This window comes from Peromyscus maniculatus, chromosome 8 (genome assembly GCF_049852395.1).
Source record: "Peromyscus maniculatus bairdii isolate BWxNUB_F1_BW_parent chromosome 8, HU_Pman_BW_mat_3.1, whole genome shotgun sequence".
Classification (NCBI taxonomy): domain Eukaryota; kingdom Metazoa; phylum Chordata; class Mammalia; order Rodentia; family Cricetidae; genus Peromyscus; species Peromyscus maniculatus.
Window position 1 is genome coordinate 96965958 of NC_134859.1, and position 17385 is coordinate 96983342.

A 17385-nucleotide genomic window follows, 5' to 3' on the forward strand; every position below is an offset into this window, starting at 1 on the left:
AGCTGTCATATGCTGGCTACTGTGCGCAAAATGGAAGGTTCTGCAACAAAACTTGCAACAGGTCCGGGGGCACGCTTGAGGCAAGAACCCTACTTGAAATCTCTCAGGTAGGAAACTCCAAAGCTGCCCTCCCTTCTCTTACTGAGACCTCAGGCTTCTTTTCTGTCTTTTGCCTGCTCTGTGTCACTGAAGTTTTCCATCTTCTGCTTCTGTGGCTCTTTTCTACGAATTTAGTGGATACTCCGTCAAAATAGCCGATGGACTCAAAGCAACAAGCCAGGTGTGGTGTTCACTCTTATATTCCCAGCATTTGGGGGAGTGGGGGCTGAAGCAGGAGGATCACTTTGAGCTCCAGGCTAGCCTAGGCTACTGAATGAGGCTACTATGTCAATGAAACAAAACAAAAAACTCAAAGTAACAATCTTTTCCTTCTCAGAAACTTAAAAAAATACTTGATCTCATTATTTAAAAACAAAACAAAACAAAACAAAAAACCCATAGGACTGGAGATAGATTGGCAGTTAAGATTAGTGGCTTCTCTTGCAGAGGATTTTGAGTTCAGTTCCCAGCAACCACAACAGCCTGTAACTCCAGTTGTGACTCCAGTTACAAGGGATTCACCACCCTCTTCTGGCCTCATCAGGCACTGCATGCATGTGGTATACATACATGTAGGCAAACTACTCATATACATAAAATAAAAATGTCTTAAAAATGTTAATCAGCATTTAATGGTTCAGATTCAAGAAGGAGAAGGGGAAGAGGAAAAGGAAGAGAAAGAAGGAGGAGGAAGAAGAGAAGAAGAGGAAGGAGGAGAAGGGGAAGGGGAAGAAGAAGAAGAAGGAGGAGGAGGAGGAGGAGGAGGAGGAGGAGGAGGAGGAGGAGGAGGAAGAAGAAGAAGAAGAAGAAGAAGAAGAAGAAGAAGAAGAAGAAGAAGAAGAAGAAGAAGAAACCACTATCCTCAAGGAATGCTACGGATTCCCTGTTCCTAGGAATACTGAATCAAGATAATAACTCTGCATAACCCAGGAAGGGACTCTTGATTTATCCACTTATTTAAGTTAGGCAGGAAAGTGTTCAAGAGCTCTCTCCCGTCAGGTCTCATAGTGATGAACAGAACTGCCCCAGCCCCTGCTTTCACAGGATGTAAAACCCAGTCACCCAGGAAGGGTATGCTAACACACTAAATACCTCCTAAGTGCTAGTGTGTGTGTGTGTGTGTGTGTGTGTGTGTGTGTGTGTGTGTGTGTTTAAAGGCATACTGTGTATTTGAGATGAGAGTAATTTTCCTTTCAACAATGAAAACACTACAAGAATATATCCTTAAGGGTTAGCTGAAGGAGCTGTAGCTCTAGCGCAGTGGTGTAACTCTCGCTAAAATGAAGAGATATCCTAGGTTCAATCCCTTGCATGGCAGGGAAGGAGTGGGTATTAGCTGCAAAGGCAGAAACACAAGACTGTGTAGCTGACCAAGCAGAAAAGGCCAAGGACAGAGCAGAAGGTCATAGCTGCCCCCCCCCCCGGGGGGGGGGGGGGGGGAGAAACCACACTTTGTAGATGTCCTAAGGCAACTCATACAACAGACCTGGTCAGAGCTCCAACCTATCCGTGCTGGTGCCCAGCCTGCACCAAGAGGAGATGGTGAGCTTGGCCAGGCAATGGGCATTCCATCATGTTGCCAGAGAGACAATATGAGCCAGTATGACTGGGGAAGATGCATGAAGTAGATGCTCTTTATACTTCACCCATGAGCCCAAGTCTGCTGTTAAAAGTTCTGTTATCTACAGCATTTGATACCTGCTTTTGAGACACTGACTCATGTAGTCCACGCCAGGCTCAAACTTGCTATATTGCCAAGAAGGATGGCTTTGATCTTCTGATTCTCCTGCCTCTACCTACTGAGTGCTGACATCACAGGTTCCCTCCTGAGTTGGTATCACAGGTTCACACCACCATGCTGCTCTGTCTACGGGGAACTGGGGATCAAATCCAGGGCCTTGCACATGCCAAGCAAGCATTCTGAGCTATACCTCAAAGACATTCATCTTAATTTTTTTATTACATTTATTTATTTCTGTCTGTGTATGCATGCACATGTACTGCATGTATGCAGAGGTCAGAGGACAACTTGCAGGAGTCAGTTTTGTTCTACTGTGAAGGTGGCTGGGACCGAGCTCAGCTCACCAGGCTTGGTGACAAGTGCCTTTACCCGCTGAGCCATCTAGCTAGCCCAAAGACACTCCAATTTGCAGAAGCCTAGAAACCTGGGGGGGTCCCACCTCCTCACCTGCCGGTTCAGCCGTATGGACAAAATGTTGCTGGAGTAGCTGTAATTACAGATCTCAGTGCCTTTCTTGAAGTGGTACACGTTCATCTGCCGAGGTTTTGTGTGACTGACCACCACCACCAGGCTGCTGGAGAAGAGGCGCTCCACAATGTACACGTCGGGGATTTCATCTGTGAGGGGAAGCAGCAGTGAGGTCCCACAGATGGCCTCTTTGAGAAAGACTCTGGACTTTGTGACCCTGGGTACCACACAGGCTAGTTCACACATGGGCTCTGGGTCTTGCTGCTGGGTATCCTTCATCAGTAATGACCCACCCTGGCCCCAACAGCAAGTTTTAACTGTCTCTAGGGGTAACACTTCCAGAGACCTTTCCACATACCTACAGCAAAGATGATGCTAATGACTAAGACACAAAGCCAGGATTTCCAGAGCCGATGCATGGAATGCATGGCAGAATTACCCACTAAACACACACACACACACACACACACACACACACACACACACACACACACAAACACTTACTGTGTATGTGCATATGTGTGCATATTACAACACACATGTGGAGGTCAGAAGGCAGCTTGCAAGAGTTGGTTGGGGCTTGGCATCAAGCAACTTTACCACAGATCCATACTAGCCCCCTCTCTAGCCACTTTAAGACAGAATCTTGCTCTATGACCCAGGATCTTTCTGCCTCAGCCTCCTGAATGCTGGGTTTTTATGAGTGTGCACCACCATACTTGGTGCAAGAAAATACTTGTGCACTCAGAAGGGAAGCCTCCAGAGTACCACAGACAAGGCCTTGGTGTCTTCCTGAGGCCATCTTGTTACTCGGCTTTCTTGCTTGTTTGTAGGGAAGTCCCACCGGAAATATGACATGAGACATATACACAGCAAAACAGTCACAAAAATGATATAATAACAACCACATCTTACAAATAAATTAGGGGCCGAGGGCAGAGGAGATGGCTTGGTGGGTAGTACAGTGCTTGTTGTATGCACATGAGGACTTGAGTTCAAAGCCCTACATGGAAAGCTGGATGTGGTAGCACAGATCTCTAATCCCAGTGTGTCTGTGACGGGAGACTGAGACAGGAGAATCCCTGGAAGCTCAGGGTCCAGCTTGCTCCAGATACGCCACGGCAGACAACAAAGAGACTGTCTCCAGGTGGAAGGTGAGGATGGATACATGTGAATGGGCACACCCCCTCTCATGCACACATCTCTATCACACACAGAGATTACAAATAAAGAAAGAATCAATTAGGAGCCCCAATTATTTACAAAACCATTTTCTTTGCAGAAAATGCAGAGGTGAAGTATTTGTCGCTATGGCAACAGCAAAAATTATTACTGAGAAAAATCACAGACACATTTCTAAGTGGTATTATCTTAAATACTCACTAGAAATACTTCAACATCTTAATACGTGCTACACAGATATGACTGTGTTACTTTATTCAAGCACAGAAAACATGTCCCTACTAGGTGAATGGTGTCAGCAGGCTACAGAGCCAGTGTAACAGAAAAGAAGCAACAGGTGTCCCCTTTGGGTGGACAATAGCAAAAACTGATCGCCACGAGCACAGATACACAGAAAAGCATCAGCAATATGATTTCATACAAGGGCTTTCTTCTTACAAAGAAGAAAATGTCACTTAGGTTATTGCCAAATTTCAATAAGAGCTTCATTGTGGCTTTTATGCAAGAGGAGACAATGGTTTGTATTCACATCTGCACAACACCAATTCTTTAGGCTGATGGCTAATCCAGAAGCCAGAACCTCAAGACTGAAGTCTATGGCTGGGGGATACATAGCCTTGAGGTGGAGTGCTTTTAGGAGGCTGATGGGTTCAATCCCCAGGACTCCAAAAAGAATAAATAAAATGAAGGAAAAAAAAAGGATTGATGTCTACGAGGTGGATTTGGTGTCCCTTCAACCATATAGATACACACAGACAGACAGACAGACAGACAGACACACACGCACACACACACACACACACGCACGCACGCACACACTTACTGCTTCCATGGACTTGGTCAAGTTGCTCCACAGAACTCAAAGAAAACAGCTTGTAGCCGGCCTTGGTTCCGATTGCTAGGGACCTGCAGAAGACAATGACATCACGGGTATGACAACAGATACCACACCCAACCACAGCCCTGTCTGAGGACTCACAGCCCTTTCTTTCCCCAGAGGCTGCTAAGTGCAGGTCAACAGACATCTTCAGGACTCAGATCCTTGATAACCCACTCAAGGCAAAGCACGCTTTGGCAGACAGTTGTGAGGAAAGGGGAAAAGGTCAAAGGAGACTTCTTAAGAGGCAGAAAGTGCCTGGGCTCTGCCACCAAGCAAAATGTCAAAGCTCCTACAGATCTTGTTTTGCCAGCTGGGCAGGCATAGGAAAGAAGGAATGCTTAGGGACGGTCATTGTATCTCCACTTCCACAATGCTTGAGAGATCATCTCATTGTTCGTTTGGGAAGTCCTTTACCGCAGGGTGAGTAATTATCATTATGTGTATGTACATGCTCGTGTGTGTGTGTGTGTGTGTGTGTGTGTGTGTGTGTGTGTGTGTGTGTGTTGTATGTGCTGTCCACACAACAGGGAGCTCAGCAGATAGTCAAGGCTGGCTGGCTAGCCAGCCCAGGGAGGGATCTGCTAGTTTCCACCTCCCCAGAGCTGGGGTTACAAGCATACACCAACTCATCCAGCCTTCTTTCTTCCTTTCTTCCTTTCTTTCTTCCATCCTTCCCTCCCTCCCTCCCTCCTTCCTTCCTTCCTTCCTTCCTTCCTTTCTTTCTGTTATTATTACTATTAATAATATCATAATTGATTCTAGGGCTCAAATCTACATCTCACTGACTCAGCTATCACCCCAGCCCCAATTTTCCACTTTTAACTCATAAATAAAGGGAAGGTATAAATCCAAGTTGCTGTTTTTTGTTTGTTTGTTTGTTTTTTGTTTTCCTTTCTCTCAACTTGATACAAGCTACAGTCATCTGGGAAGAAGGAACCTTGATGGAAAAAAATGCCTCCCCATCAGACTGGCTTGTAGGCAAGTCTGTGGGGGTATTTTCTTGATTAATGAGTGACGTGAGAGGACTCATCCCACTGTGGGTGGTGCCATGCCTGGACAGGTGGTCCCAGTGGAATAAAACAGCAAGTCAAGTGACTCATAAGGAGCAAACTGGTAAGCAGCACTCCTCCATGGTTCTGCTTCATTTCCTGCCTCCAGGGTCCTGGCTTGAGCTCCGTACTACCTGCCTTTCCCTTCATGATGGACGGTAAGTGATCTAAATCCTTTTCCTCCCCATGTTGCTTTTGGTCATAGTGTTTAATCACAGCAATGGAGAGCAAACTAAGATGCCAGGTATCTTTGGTGATGTAACGAAAACAAAATGTGTGACCAGGTGCAACCCCAGCCCTCTGAAGCCGATCAAGAGGACCATACATTTGAGACCAGACTGTACTACATGACAAGACTGTGTCCCAAAAAAGGAAAAGAGAAAGCAAATATGTCGCCTCTAGTTGGCATTTCCAAATCACCTCTCACCTCTCCTGCTTTGTTCTCAAAAACTGAATGAGACCAAAACCTCGCAGAGAACCTCTTAGGATAAGCCGTGTGACCACAAGCACTTCTGCCCTAGGAATGTCAGGGTTGAAATGGGCCTCCCAATGGTTCAATCCAACTTCCCCATTGACAGCAAATATATGCCAAGCTGAGATTCGTCCTTCACAGGGAAGCATATACTAAAATAAGCAACTTAGAAGCCTGGATGCCAAGCCTCTTGTTTCGATACCTAAAAAAGAGAAGGTCACATGATTTTTATTTTCCTTCAGAATTCCCTTTTCTATGCAAACATCTGTTCTTTCCTAGGATATAGGAACAAGCATCTACTGTCAACTTTGAATCAGCAAGGCACACAGGAGCCCTCCGACCTGAGGAGCGGCCATGTTCGTCCCGTGGACGGCTTCATTGCTGCTACAGGACTGTGAAGCCTGGGGTTTGGCACCCGCACTTAGGACAAACGCCAGCGGCTGTAAAAGCAGGGGAGGAGCATCTTCGAACTCTAAAATACACTGGAGCGGTTGCTACTCTGGGCTTTTGTTTTGTTTTCGGATGCAGTTTTCATGTAGCCCAGGCTGGCCTTGTAAACGTGCTAGGACGGAGCTCAGGGCTTCATGCATCAGAGACAAGCATCTACTAATTTAGTGACAGCCTCAGCCCTGATGAGTGTTTTTAAACTCTCTTCTTATAAGTGCAGACACATTGAGTCGCAAACAGAAGACGTAAAGCTTGCAAGTAAGGAGAAAAGACACAGGAGAGTCCTAAAACAAAACTAAAAGAGAGACGTAATCCCAACATTTGGGAGAGGAGGCCGAGGCAGGTGGATCTCCAGTTGGAAGGCACCCAGGGCTACATAAACAAAACAAAGCAAGCTCCACCCGAAACAGCAACAACAAATTAACCAAAAGGCTTAGCAATTTAAAGGGGTTGTCAAGGGCTGGTGAGGTGGCTGAGCTGTAAGCCTGGCGATCTGCATTTGAACCCAGACCCTGGGAAAAGGTGGAAGAAGAAGATCCAACTCCACAAAGTTGTTCTCACACCTTCTCATGCGCACTGTGGCCAGTGTGTCTCCCCTCCCCCCATCATGGATACACACAGCAATAAGTAAGTTCAAAAGCATAATTTTCAGGCGTAAGTTCTGATTCCGGGACAAATGAGTTTCTTCTTTATTTCTTCATTTTATGTTTGTGAAGGGGTCTCTCTCTGCTACTCACGCTGCCTCTGAGGTTGTGGGCTGAAGTGATCTTTCTACTCCTGCCTCGGGAGGACCTAGGATCATCACAAGCTGCCACACTGGGCTCAGAAGGGTTGCGTTCATGAGAAAAGAGCACGCTGATCACTGTTTTATTCTAAATGATTGCTCTAGGACTCTGAACGACTCCAAATCAAGGGCTTCAGATTTATGTCTTATTTTATCCCATACGTCCTTTCCACAAAAACAAACTTCTCATAGAAGTGGAGTTGAGACAAATCCGGATCACAAGTTTTAAAATACACCCAAGGTGTCTAGCCCAGCTCTAAAGCATTAAGAATGAGGTAGCTGACAATTTAATTCTCTTTATCTATCTTCTCTAGACAGACTGGATCTCAAGCTCAGCTCATACATATAGAAAAAGACACACCAATTCTCCCAAATGCATCCAGCAAGGAAGATGATTTATTTTAAAATTCAATGTCATACCCTCCAGGGCTCCAGGCAACTGACTGTGACAAGTCCTTTATTTATAGGTAAGACAGCGCTGCCCAGAAGAGCCTTCACCCAGGAAAGCAGAGCTGCAGGAAGGACCAAGGAAACCAACTTTCAAAGCACCTTGCAGTTTTGAAAAACAGCATTCTTATCCAACTGTTACTCTGTATTATTTAATAACTAGAGTAGACAATAACATTTGTTTTCCAAATCCAATAATATCAGGAAGTGTAATTTAGATGACTTACTACTTGTAAGTAAACTACCCCCCCCCCTTTTTAACCTATGTTCAAGTGGGAAGGAAAACACTGCCCAGCATTTCAACAGACATACACTCTTGCAAAAGTTTCTTACAAAACTTCAGAATTTTATCTATTTTATCATGCATTTAAGTCTCATCTCCAGAGGATCCCCCAAACAACTCAACAGGTTACAACAGCTTTAAAAACAAATAAAGACATAAAAATCCCAGGGCCTGGAGGCTGGAATGTAGCTCAGTGGTTGAGTCTTTGCTAAGGGTGATTGAGACATTGGACCTTATGCACCCCACCCCATCTCACACCACACACACACACACACACACACACACACACACACACACACACACACGACAATAGGGATAGTAGGTAGGGTTAGGCTTGTCTAGCAAGCATAAAACCCTGGATTTCATTCCCAGCACTACAGTATGATGATACGACGCTACTTCCTATAATCCCAGCATTCCAGAACGGGAAACAGGAGGAGCAGAATTTAAAATTCATCCTCACCTACTAGGGAGTTCAAGGCCGTCTGGATTACACAAGACTGTCTCAAAACAAAAAGAGAACAAAATACCAAGAAAATCCCAGAGTGTACCACACTTAATAGTTTGTGAATGTTACTGTTACGTGTCTATGGCTATTGGGAGATGTTGTAATAAGTCCTTTTTAATGTGGGTTGTGGTCAGAGGCAGCCTGAGAGTCACTCATCCAAGCAAACTGTTGAGTTACTCGATTACGATTACACATACAGATTTTTCAAACAAAGACATATTGTTCAGAGCAGAGGTTTTCAGACAGAAACACAAAGGGAATGGAAACCAGGGCTGCTTATGTCCTTAATTACACCACCGAATGTTCAATATTAGCACAGCTCAGCCACCAGCAGCCAAAGCCCAAGCCTGAAGCTGACTCCAAAACAAGGAACAGGGCAGAAACTGGTACAGCCGGAAGTAGGGCACTGGGAAGTGGTCATCCCTGCCCTAGCTGCTTGATGCTTCAGGGCTCCACATTCCAAAGAGATTATTCCATATGGTCCTCAGGCTGGCTTCCATGAAAACAGGGAAGGAAACAGAAGTGTGCTGATGTTTAGATTCTAAGATCTAATCCTGCCTAAGCCTAGAACGTAATTCCTTGTTCGTGGACCAAAGTCTAAATGTTGACCATCAAAGTGAAACATTAAAAATCCACTTAAAAGCAACAGGGTGGAGCGCCTCCTTCCGGGATGGGAAGCTGTCTGGGGCTGAGAGAGGGCTCCTGAGCTTCCCGGAGGAGATTCGTGGGACTGGGTGGACGGTAAGAAAACACAGTAAGGGAAATTTAAAAGAAAGCTTCCTACAGCCAAGCCACCAGCCAGGATGCCCCGTCGCTGGGGCTGGCCTGGCCACAGGGATAAGCTGCTTCTTTGTCCGCGGCCCTGCCCAAATGCCACGTTGAGATACTCAAGGACAAATGGTAAAGTTTTCCCCATCTTCCCAACTCTCTCATCCTCTTGAGTCAAGTTGCACCTTCCCCCGCTCCCGTCGCCTTTGTTTTGGTCCCAGATCTCCCTTCGGTCACTAGGTGGCCCACACCAGGTCCCCCACATTCAAGGCCCCCTCCACCCTGCTCCTGGCTGACTTCTTCGGGTCACCCTGGCCAGCCCCTTCTGGCAGGCGCCCGCAGTGGAGGGAGGGGTCGTCCGGGTGGGTTCAAGCCCCACTGCGGAGCAACCGCGAGACGCAGGCTGCCCCACCGAGGTACCGTCCGCCGGCCGGCCCTGGCTGGCCACCAGTTGCGTTACAGGACAACACCCTTTGGTGGCGACATTCTGTCCCCCACTTCCCCGGCCAAGGGGCTGGCGCCGTGGCTTACGTGCAGTCTTGGTTGAAAGAGAAGCAGCTGAGCGCCGCCTCCACCCGACCCGGAGGGGCATCGGCGGCTTCGGCCTCCATGAGGGGCTCGACCCGGGAAGCCGCAGCTTGGAGCGGGGGACAGCCACCTCAGCAGCCCGCCCGCGCCGGCTCCGTCGGCCGGCTTGCCGCCTCGGTCCCGCCCCGGTCTCGCCCCCAGGCAAGCCCCGCCCACTCGGAGCCCACGTGGCCCCGCCCCCTCTCTAGGCCCACCCCCTTAGAGTGGCAGCTCGGTCCTGGACTAGCCGGACCCTTCCCCGCCCAAGTAGTACTTAGCCCCGCCCCTTCCTCGAGCCCCGCCCCTCCCAGCTCCAGCCCTACCTGAGTCCCCCTCAGACCTGCCCCAACCCATTTCCCCCTTAGCCTCGCCCCTGCACCTAGCCCCGCCCCCTCCCCACCAGGTCCGGGACGGATCGGCTTCTACTCAGTTCGGCCTTGCCTCTAGCCCCGCCCCCTGCCCAACCAGGCCTCTTAACTTGGGAACCGAACAACTGACAGAACAGGGCCTCCTCAGCCAACCACGATTGGCCACCAGCTTTTTTTTTTGACCAATCAGTGGTGGCAGTGGGCGGGGCCGTTGCTGACGACCCGCCCCCGATTCCGAGACACCGCTTGCCATTGGCTGAAGGTGCGCGAGGCAAAGGCAGCAGGCCACGTGGTGGTGTTTTCATTGCCGGAGCGTCCAGGGTTGGGGGAGGAGGAGTGGAGCTGCGGGCTTCGGGCCTGCCAGAGCGTCAGGGACGACGCCAAGGAGGCGGGCGGACGCCTGCTTTCCCAAGCCAGTCCTCGGTCCCCGCCCGTTAAGCTTACAGAAGAGTTGAAATCAGTAGACATCAGAGCCCCGCCCTCTTGGAGAGTCCTTAAACTTCTTGGAGAGAAGTTCCCTGAAAGGCTGCTGTGGTTGATAAGAAGCCACCCACAGCCCTACGGTTGAGAAAGAGCTTTCTTGCTAATCCCAAGCATTGCATTAACATGACATTATCTCCTTCTTAAGGAATCTTGTGTGGAAAATACATTCATACCCGATTTCCTGAAGACGCAGTTGAAGTCCTTGCTAGACAACGTATCTAAAACCGACAATATGCAGTGGCATGTAAACTGGTCTTCTTTCAAGACTTGTGTGCCAAACACCTTTGCTCGACAGTATTTGGCGAGACATTTGATTTATAGAAATGAAAGAACCTAGAATAGGACGTGAAAGGGGTAACGTCTTGAAGACAGTACAGTGTGAAGCTCATGTAATTTGAGATGCATTCTGACACAGGAGATTTACTTCCCAAGCTAAATACTTGAGTACAGTTGTGACATGTCTGGAGTGGGTCCTGGGAAACTGAATCCCAGTCATCAGTTAGACATCAATAGCTTTTAAGTGCTGAGTCATCATTCCAGCCCCTGAAATATTATTATCATCATTATCATTATTATTTTAGTATGCCATAGCTCTTTAGATTGCAGAAATTCAATTCATATTCAGTCACCTTATTTTTTCTTTCTTTCTTTCTCTCTTTCTCTCTTTCTTTCTTTCTCTTTTTTTGAGACAGTCTCTCAGGCTGTAGTCCACACTCTCCTCGAGCACACGGTGATAGATCCTCCTTCCTTGGCCTCCCAGAGGCTAGGATTATAGAAACAAACCACCATGCTCAGCCATATTTCCCCAATTCATGACAAAATTGTACACATCATACATTGATAATTGAATTTCAGACTTAGAATGGACGAGCAAGAGGGGCCTGTTTCACATATAAACTTTTCTGCTTGGTTCTCCAATTTGATTTTTCCAAAATAACAATATAACAGTTTATCTTCTCAAGTCAGTTGTTCTGTCAGCTAGCAGATCTACCCCTGGTGATTGCTCCAGGGGCAATCCAGTTGTGAGGCATCGTATGAACTAAACCAAGCGTAAAGAAGTACTCTTTGGATGTTAACCTCTACATCTACAACCTTCCCCTCCGGTCCCAGCTGCATCTCCTTTCATGTCTTGGCTCTGCCAAGTGCTTCGGGCCTTTCAGTTTGGTGGAAAGAGTCAAGAGCCTGGCAGTTTTGGTGTTAGGTTCCTGGAAGTATTTGATGGCATGCCCAGTAAGGTTTTAAAGTGAGGCCCGTTATCAGCTTGTGATTAAACAGTTAGACTCTGTGGGGCCAGAGAAGGGGTTGGTTTTTGCCTAGGAGTGTGTCATGATAAAAGCAGTGTCTTGGGCAGATAAACTCGGCCAGTGTGTGAAGATCAAATTAGAAGGCCTTGAAGCCTTTAGGGAACTGACATGACATTCTTGGAGCAATGGAACATGGGACTAGGCTAATGTGATGATGCTAACAACAGAAAGGTTAGGATAAATGCAAGAGATATTTGGAGACATCACCGCCCAACAGAAAAAAATGGAGGGCACACGTAGGAGACTCATAGATTCTGAAATTTTCTGGAAGGAATAATTTGAAAAGTGAAGAAGAAACAGGCAATAGGGCTAGCCAGATGGCTCAGTGAGTGAAGGGGTCTGCTGCACAAGTCTGGTGGCCAGAGTTCAACCCCCAGGACCCCGTAAAGGTGGAGAGGGAGAATCAACTCCACAAAGTTGTCCTCTGACCTCCACGTGTGCTCTGTGTTATGTGCACCCCTCATAATCAACTCTCGTGATAATAAATAAAACAAACAGGTAGGTTCATTTTTAATATATTCTGATATATGTAAATATATCAATATGTAAAAACAAGGATGCAAAGTCAGGGGGGCATGGGAAAGAAGCAAGGTGGAACTGAGAAACAAAGATTCCAACACAATAAATGACATTTGCTGTGAAGGCTGCCAACAAAAAGACAATATTCCTTTTACACAGAAATATTTTCAATTGTCACTGGATGGTGGTGGCTCACACCTTTAATTTCAACACTCTGGAGGCAGAGACAGGTGGATCTCTGTGAGTTCCAGGTCAGCCTGGTCTATAGAGTGAGTTCCAGGACCATCAAGGACACAGAGAAACTCTGTCTTGAAAAACAAAAAAAGAAATATTTTCAATTAAAAATTTTTTTTTTAAATGAGGCTGGAGGGGTGGCACTTGCTGCTCTTCCGGAGGACCAGAGTACAGTTCCAGCACCCACATCAGCTTGCTCACAACTGCTTGTAACTCAGCTCCACGAGACATGATGCCCTCTTCTGGCTTTTGTGGGCAGCCTTTACACACACACACACACACACACACACACACACACACACACACACACCACATTCTCAAAAATAAAAACAGAGTGAAATCTTAAAAAGTTTTCCAATAAACTCTGATTCTGCTTCATTCAGGCTCATCCTAAAATTCCTTTCTGCATTGTGACCAACAATCTGGTTTGTGTGAGTGGCAGTCCCTAAAAGATTATAGAGACTCCCCAGGAGGCAGGCTATAGTGTGGAGCTGTGCCTCTTCCTCTGGAGCTACTGCTACTGTGTGTGTGTGTGTGTGTGTGTGTGTGTGTGTGTGTGTGTGTGTGTGTGTATATTGTTTTAATAGTCAACATAAAATTAATTTAAATATATTTATTTTATTTTTATTTATGACTGTGTGGATGTGTGGGGGCGGGTATTGTGCTCCATTGCACATGTGGACAGAGGACAGCTTTGTGGATTTGGTTCTCTCCTTCCACCTCTATGTGGGTTTAGGGGATCAAACTCCAATTTCTAGGCTTTGTTTGGTAATGTACCTCACCAGCCCTAATATAAAATTATTAATCAGTTAAATTATATTTCAATTTTAAGCAATAAGCATTTAAAATACACTGTGTGTTTTCCACACCTCATCTCCTCATAACCCCATGTTCAGGTCTTTGGTAGGATTTTGAAGAAATAAAGGGCAGAGCACAGTAGTGATGTAGTGATGTAGTGATACAGTGATGTAGTGATACAGTGATGTAGTGATGTAGTGATGCAGGGAAGAAGGGGGAGAATCAGAGCTAAACTCCCCTTTGGAAAGAAGCCTCACTGTGTTGCTTTTAGAAACCAGACCTCTGGGCAGGTATTTAGGAAGGTACGTTTCATTCCATCTTGAGGTGGGTCTAGAGTTGGATAGTCACTGGAATGAAGTGACTCTAGCAGGCCTAGAGACAGACATGGCCTTCTGTGAGTGGCCTCCTTCATGTGTTGCCCCTTGAGTCCACAATCATCACCATTCATGTGGCAGTAATATCTCAAGGATGCCACCTCGGACTTCATTCTTCCCTAAGCCATATATAAACTCTTTTCATATGGATCTGTATTAATAGAACTCTAAGTTTAGTTTCTGCAAAACCCTTATATAGTTTACATAAGAAGAGCAGATGAACGTTAAGAAACAAGTCAGGATTTGGAAACAGATTCCCAGATGGCTGTGGAGAAAAAGGAGGCAGAAGCAGCTGGTGTCACAACTAACTAGAGGTTCGAGGGAAAGTCTCAGGTCCTGTGAAGACTTGGTTTAAAGTGATGCAGGAATATTCAGACAGGAATCCTGGCCAGCAGATGGAGACTGACTACTAGAAGTGGAACCAGATTGGCTGGTACCCCGGGCACTAAATAAGTGGCCCTTTTAGGTGGCTTGCGAAGGAGACACCCAAAACATCGACTTGACAAGTAACTAATTCTTATTTTCAAAAGCACTGTGTTGGTTTCGCTCAGTACATCATCTGTCTGGATGTGGTTTGTGGAGGGCCAGTTAGTGAGTAAGCAGCCTGCTTGAGTGACTCCACCCTAAAAAATAATCCAAGGAGTCCATTCATATAAAAAGCCAAGGAAATGGTTATAAATAAACTCACAGGTGCTGAATATATTAACTGTCAGACTGAATTTCCTTTTTTAAGTTCAAGTTCTCTGTTCCATGGGACACCACTGATTTGAATTTGAGGTTTGTAACATTCTAATCCTCTCTCTCTCCTTTCTCTGATGGCTAATCTTGGCACACCTGGTAACAGGGAGCCTCAACTGAAGAATTGCCTCCTCAGTTTGGCCTACATGTCTAATTGATGGAGAGGGCGGAGCCCACTGTGGGTGGTGCTTTCCCTACATGGGGGAGCCCAGTGTGTATAAGCTGCATGTGAACCTGAGAAAAAGTCAGTCTGCAGTGTTCTATGGTCTCTGCTTCAGGCTTCTACCTTGGCTTCTGCCAGCTGTGGATTGTGACCTGGAAGTGTAAACCAAAACAACTTTCCCTTCCCAAGTTGCTCTTGGTCATGGTCTTCATCACAGAAATAGAAACAGAACTAGAATACTTTATGGCTTTTTTTCAGACACGGGTTCCTAAGGGCCTGGCCTGGCCTTAAACTCATATAGATGAGGCTGATCTTGAACTCCATTTCTTTATTGTTGGGATTACAGGTATGCGCTACCACACCCAGCTTCTAATCCACATTCTTGCAACAAATTCACTATCAAATAGTGCAAAAGCTATCAGAGGAGAAAGATACGACTTTACTGTACTGGGAATAAGAGTTCCCCGTTCTGTTCTCCCAGGTGAAACTCCTTAATGTCTATGTCATAAACAATAGATTCACCATATATTCGGGGAAACAGCAATTTCCCTGAGAATAAAGCCAGGTTCTGGGAATTAAATGTCATTGGTAATACAAGGTTGTAGACCTCAGCTTGCCTAAGGAGGGCACTTCCTATCTGGATAATGAGCAGGCTTTAATTTTAAGATGCTGATTAGGGTCTGCATGGGGCATTAGCAGGGAAGTTGGAAATGAGACAGACATCCTGTCTGACGCAACATCCCCCCCCCCTTCACTCAATATGGTTGGCCATGCCACTCGGCCACCTATAATTAGAGTAACTACTAGGGGACCAAATGGCACTCCTGTCTTCTTTTTATAAAATCCATTCTATTTTTACAAAACCAAGTCAGAGTAAGTCTCCCTTTTCCCTCATTGCCGTGTTCTGCTCAACAGAAGGCAGCCTGAGACACTTGAACCCCAGTGGGCCAGTCTCGGGGAGACGTGGTACCGAGGCGAAGACCGAAGGGGCTCAGGCTGTGGAGACAGAGAGAGAGGGAAGGGCTGTGTGTCGCCATGGGGAGAGAGCCGAGGGAGTCAGCCTGACCTTCCAGAGCCGGAGGGGAGGGCTCGGCTGCACAGCGACTTCTGGGAAAGGAGATAATTTGACAGGAATTGCAAACAGGAAGCGTTTGGAATGGTTGAGCAAAGAGCGCGGCCGGGCTTTTCTGGTTGTTCATTATAGGTCTCTGTGTGGGGTAGCACGGTGGGAGTGAAGGAACACACCTCAAATGAACCCGTCTTTCTGGATTTATTGTTATCTTTTTATTTATAAATTTTATCTGGTGTGTGTGCGCGCGTGTCGGGACTTGGGTGCCACAGTACCCGTGTGGCCATCAGACGACAACTCTGTGGAGTTGGTTTTCCTCTTCCATCTCCACGTGGCTTCTGGGGAGAGAGCATAAGTTACCAGGTTGCATGGCAAGGGCCTTCGCCTTGCTCTGTCTTCCGGGCCCGCGTCTCTGGATTTATTTGTAAACAGTGAAAGGACAAGGGGCCCGTGAGGTGGTTCAGAGGGTGACCGCGCTTTTGATCCCCAAGACCCACAGAGTGGAAGGGAAGAACAGACTTCAGCAGGGTATCATCAGACCTCCACGTGTGTGGGAGGCACAAGCACACCTGCGCACTCCCACCCAGCTCCAAATACACAAGCACACCTGCTCACTCCCACCCAGCTCCAAATACACAAGCACACCTGCTCACTCCCACCCAGCTCCAAATACACAAGCACACCCGCTCACTCCCACCCAGCTCCAAATACACAAGCACACCCGCTCACTCCCACCCAGCTCCAAATACACAAGCACACCCGCTCACTCCCACCCAGCTCCAAATACACAAGCACACCCGCTCACTCCCACCCAGCTCCAAATACACAAGCACACCTGCTCACTCCCACCCAGCTCCAAATACACAAGCACACCTGCTCACTCCCACCCAGCTCCAAATACACAAGCACACCTGCTCACTCCCACCCAGCTCCAAATGCACAAGCACACCTGCGCACTCCCACCCAGCTCCAAATGCACAAGCACACCTGCTCACTCCCAGCCAGCTCCAAATACACAAGCACACCTGCTCACTCCCAGCCAGCTCCCAATGTAAGTGCTATTTTATTTTTCTAAGTGAAGGGGCAGGAAGAAATGCCAGTAGGTACTCTGACGCTCAACTTGATTGTTTCTTCTTAAGAGTATGGAACAGGATTAGGGAGATAGCTGGTAGACTTGCCTTACGAGCAAGCATAGGAGTTTGGTCCACAGAACTTACATAAAAAGCCAGGTGTGACGCTGTGAGCTTCTAATCTCAGCACTGGGCAGGCAGAGACAGGTGGGTCCCTTGGGGGCTCTCTGACCTGCCACCTTAACCTAATTGGAAAGTTCCAGGCCAGTGAGAGACCCTGTCTCAAAAAACAGGGTGGACAGTACCTGAGGAGTGACAGCTGAGATTGACCTCTGGTCTTCACACACATGCATACGTGCTTGCACGTCTAATCTGCACACACACAGAGACAGGTATGAATACATGTAAAAACCATGCACACGCTGGGTGGCGGTGGCACTCGGGAGGCAGAGCCAGGCGGATCTCTGTGAGTTCGAGGCCAGGCCTGGTCTACAGAGCGAGATTCAGGATAGGCGCCAAAGGTATACAGAGAAACCTTGTCTCGAAAAACAAAACAAACAAACAAAACAA

At 47.1% G+C, this 17385-nt stretch overlaps 1 protein-coding gene across 2 annotated transcripts in view; it reads right to left on the reverse strand.

Moving 5' to 3' along the window:
- Positions 1–9854, reverse strand: part of Wipi1 (WD repeat domain, phosphoinositide interacting 1) — a 38000-nt gene extending 28146 nt beyond the window's left edge. For both annotated transcript variants that reach the window (XM_006970466.4, XM_042283031.2), the window contains exons 1-3: positions 9660–9854; positions 4314–4396; positions 2288–2457 (exon numbers count right to left, since the gene is read on the reverse strand). In XM_006970466.4, the coding sequence (XP_006970528.1) occupies positions 2288–2457; positions 4314–4396; positions 9660–9739 (333 nt within the window). In that variant the 5' untranslated portion in view covers positions 9740–9854. The remainder of the gene's footprint in view (positions 1–2287; positions 2458–4313; positions 4397–9659) is intronic.
- Between the last annotated feature and the right edge of the window lie 7531 nt (positions 9855–17385).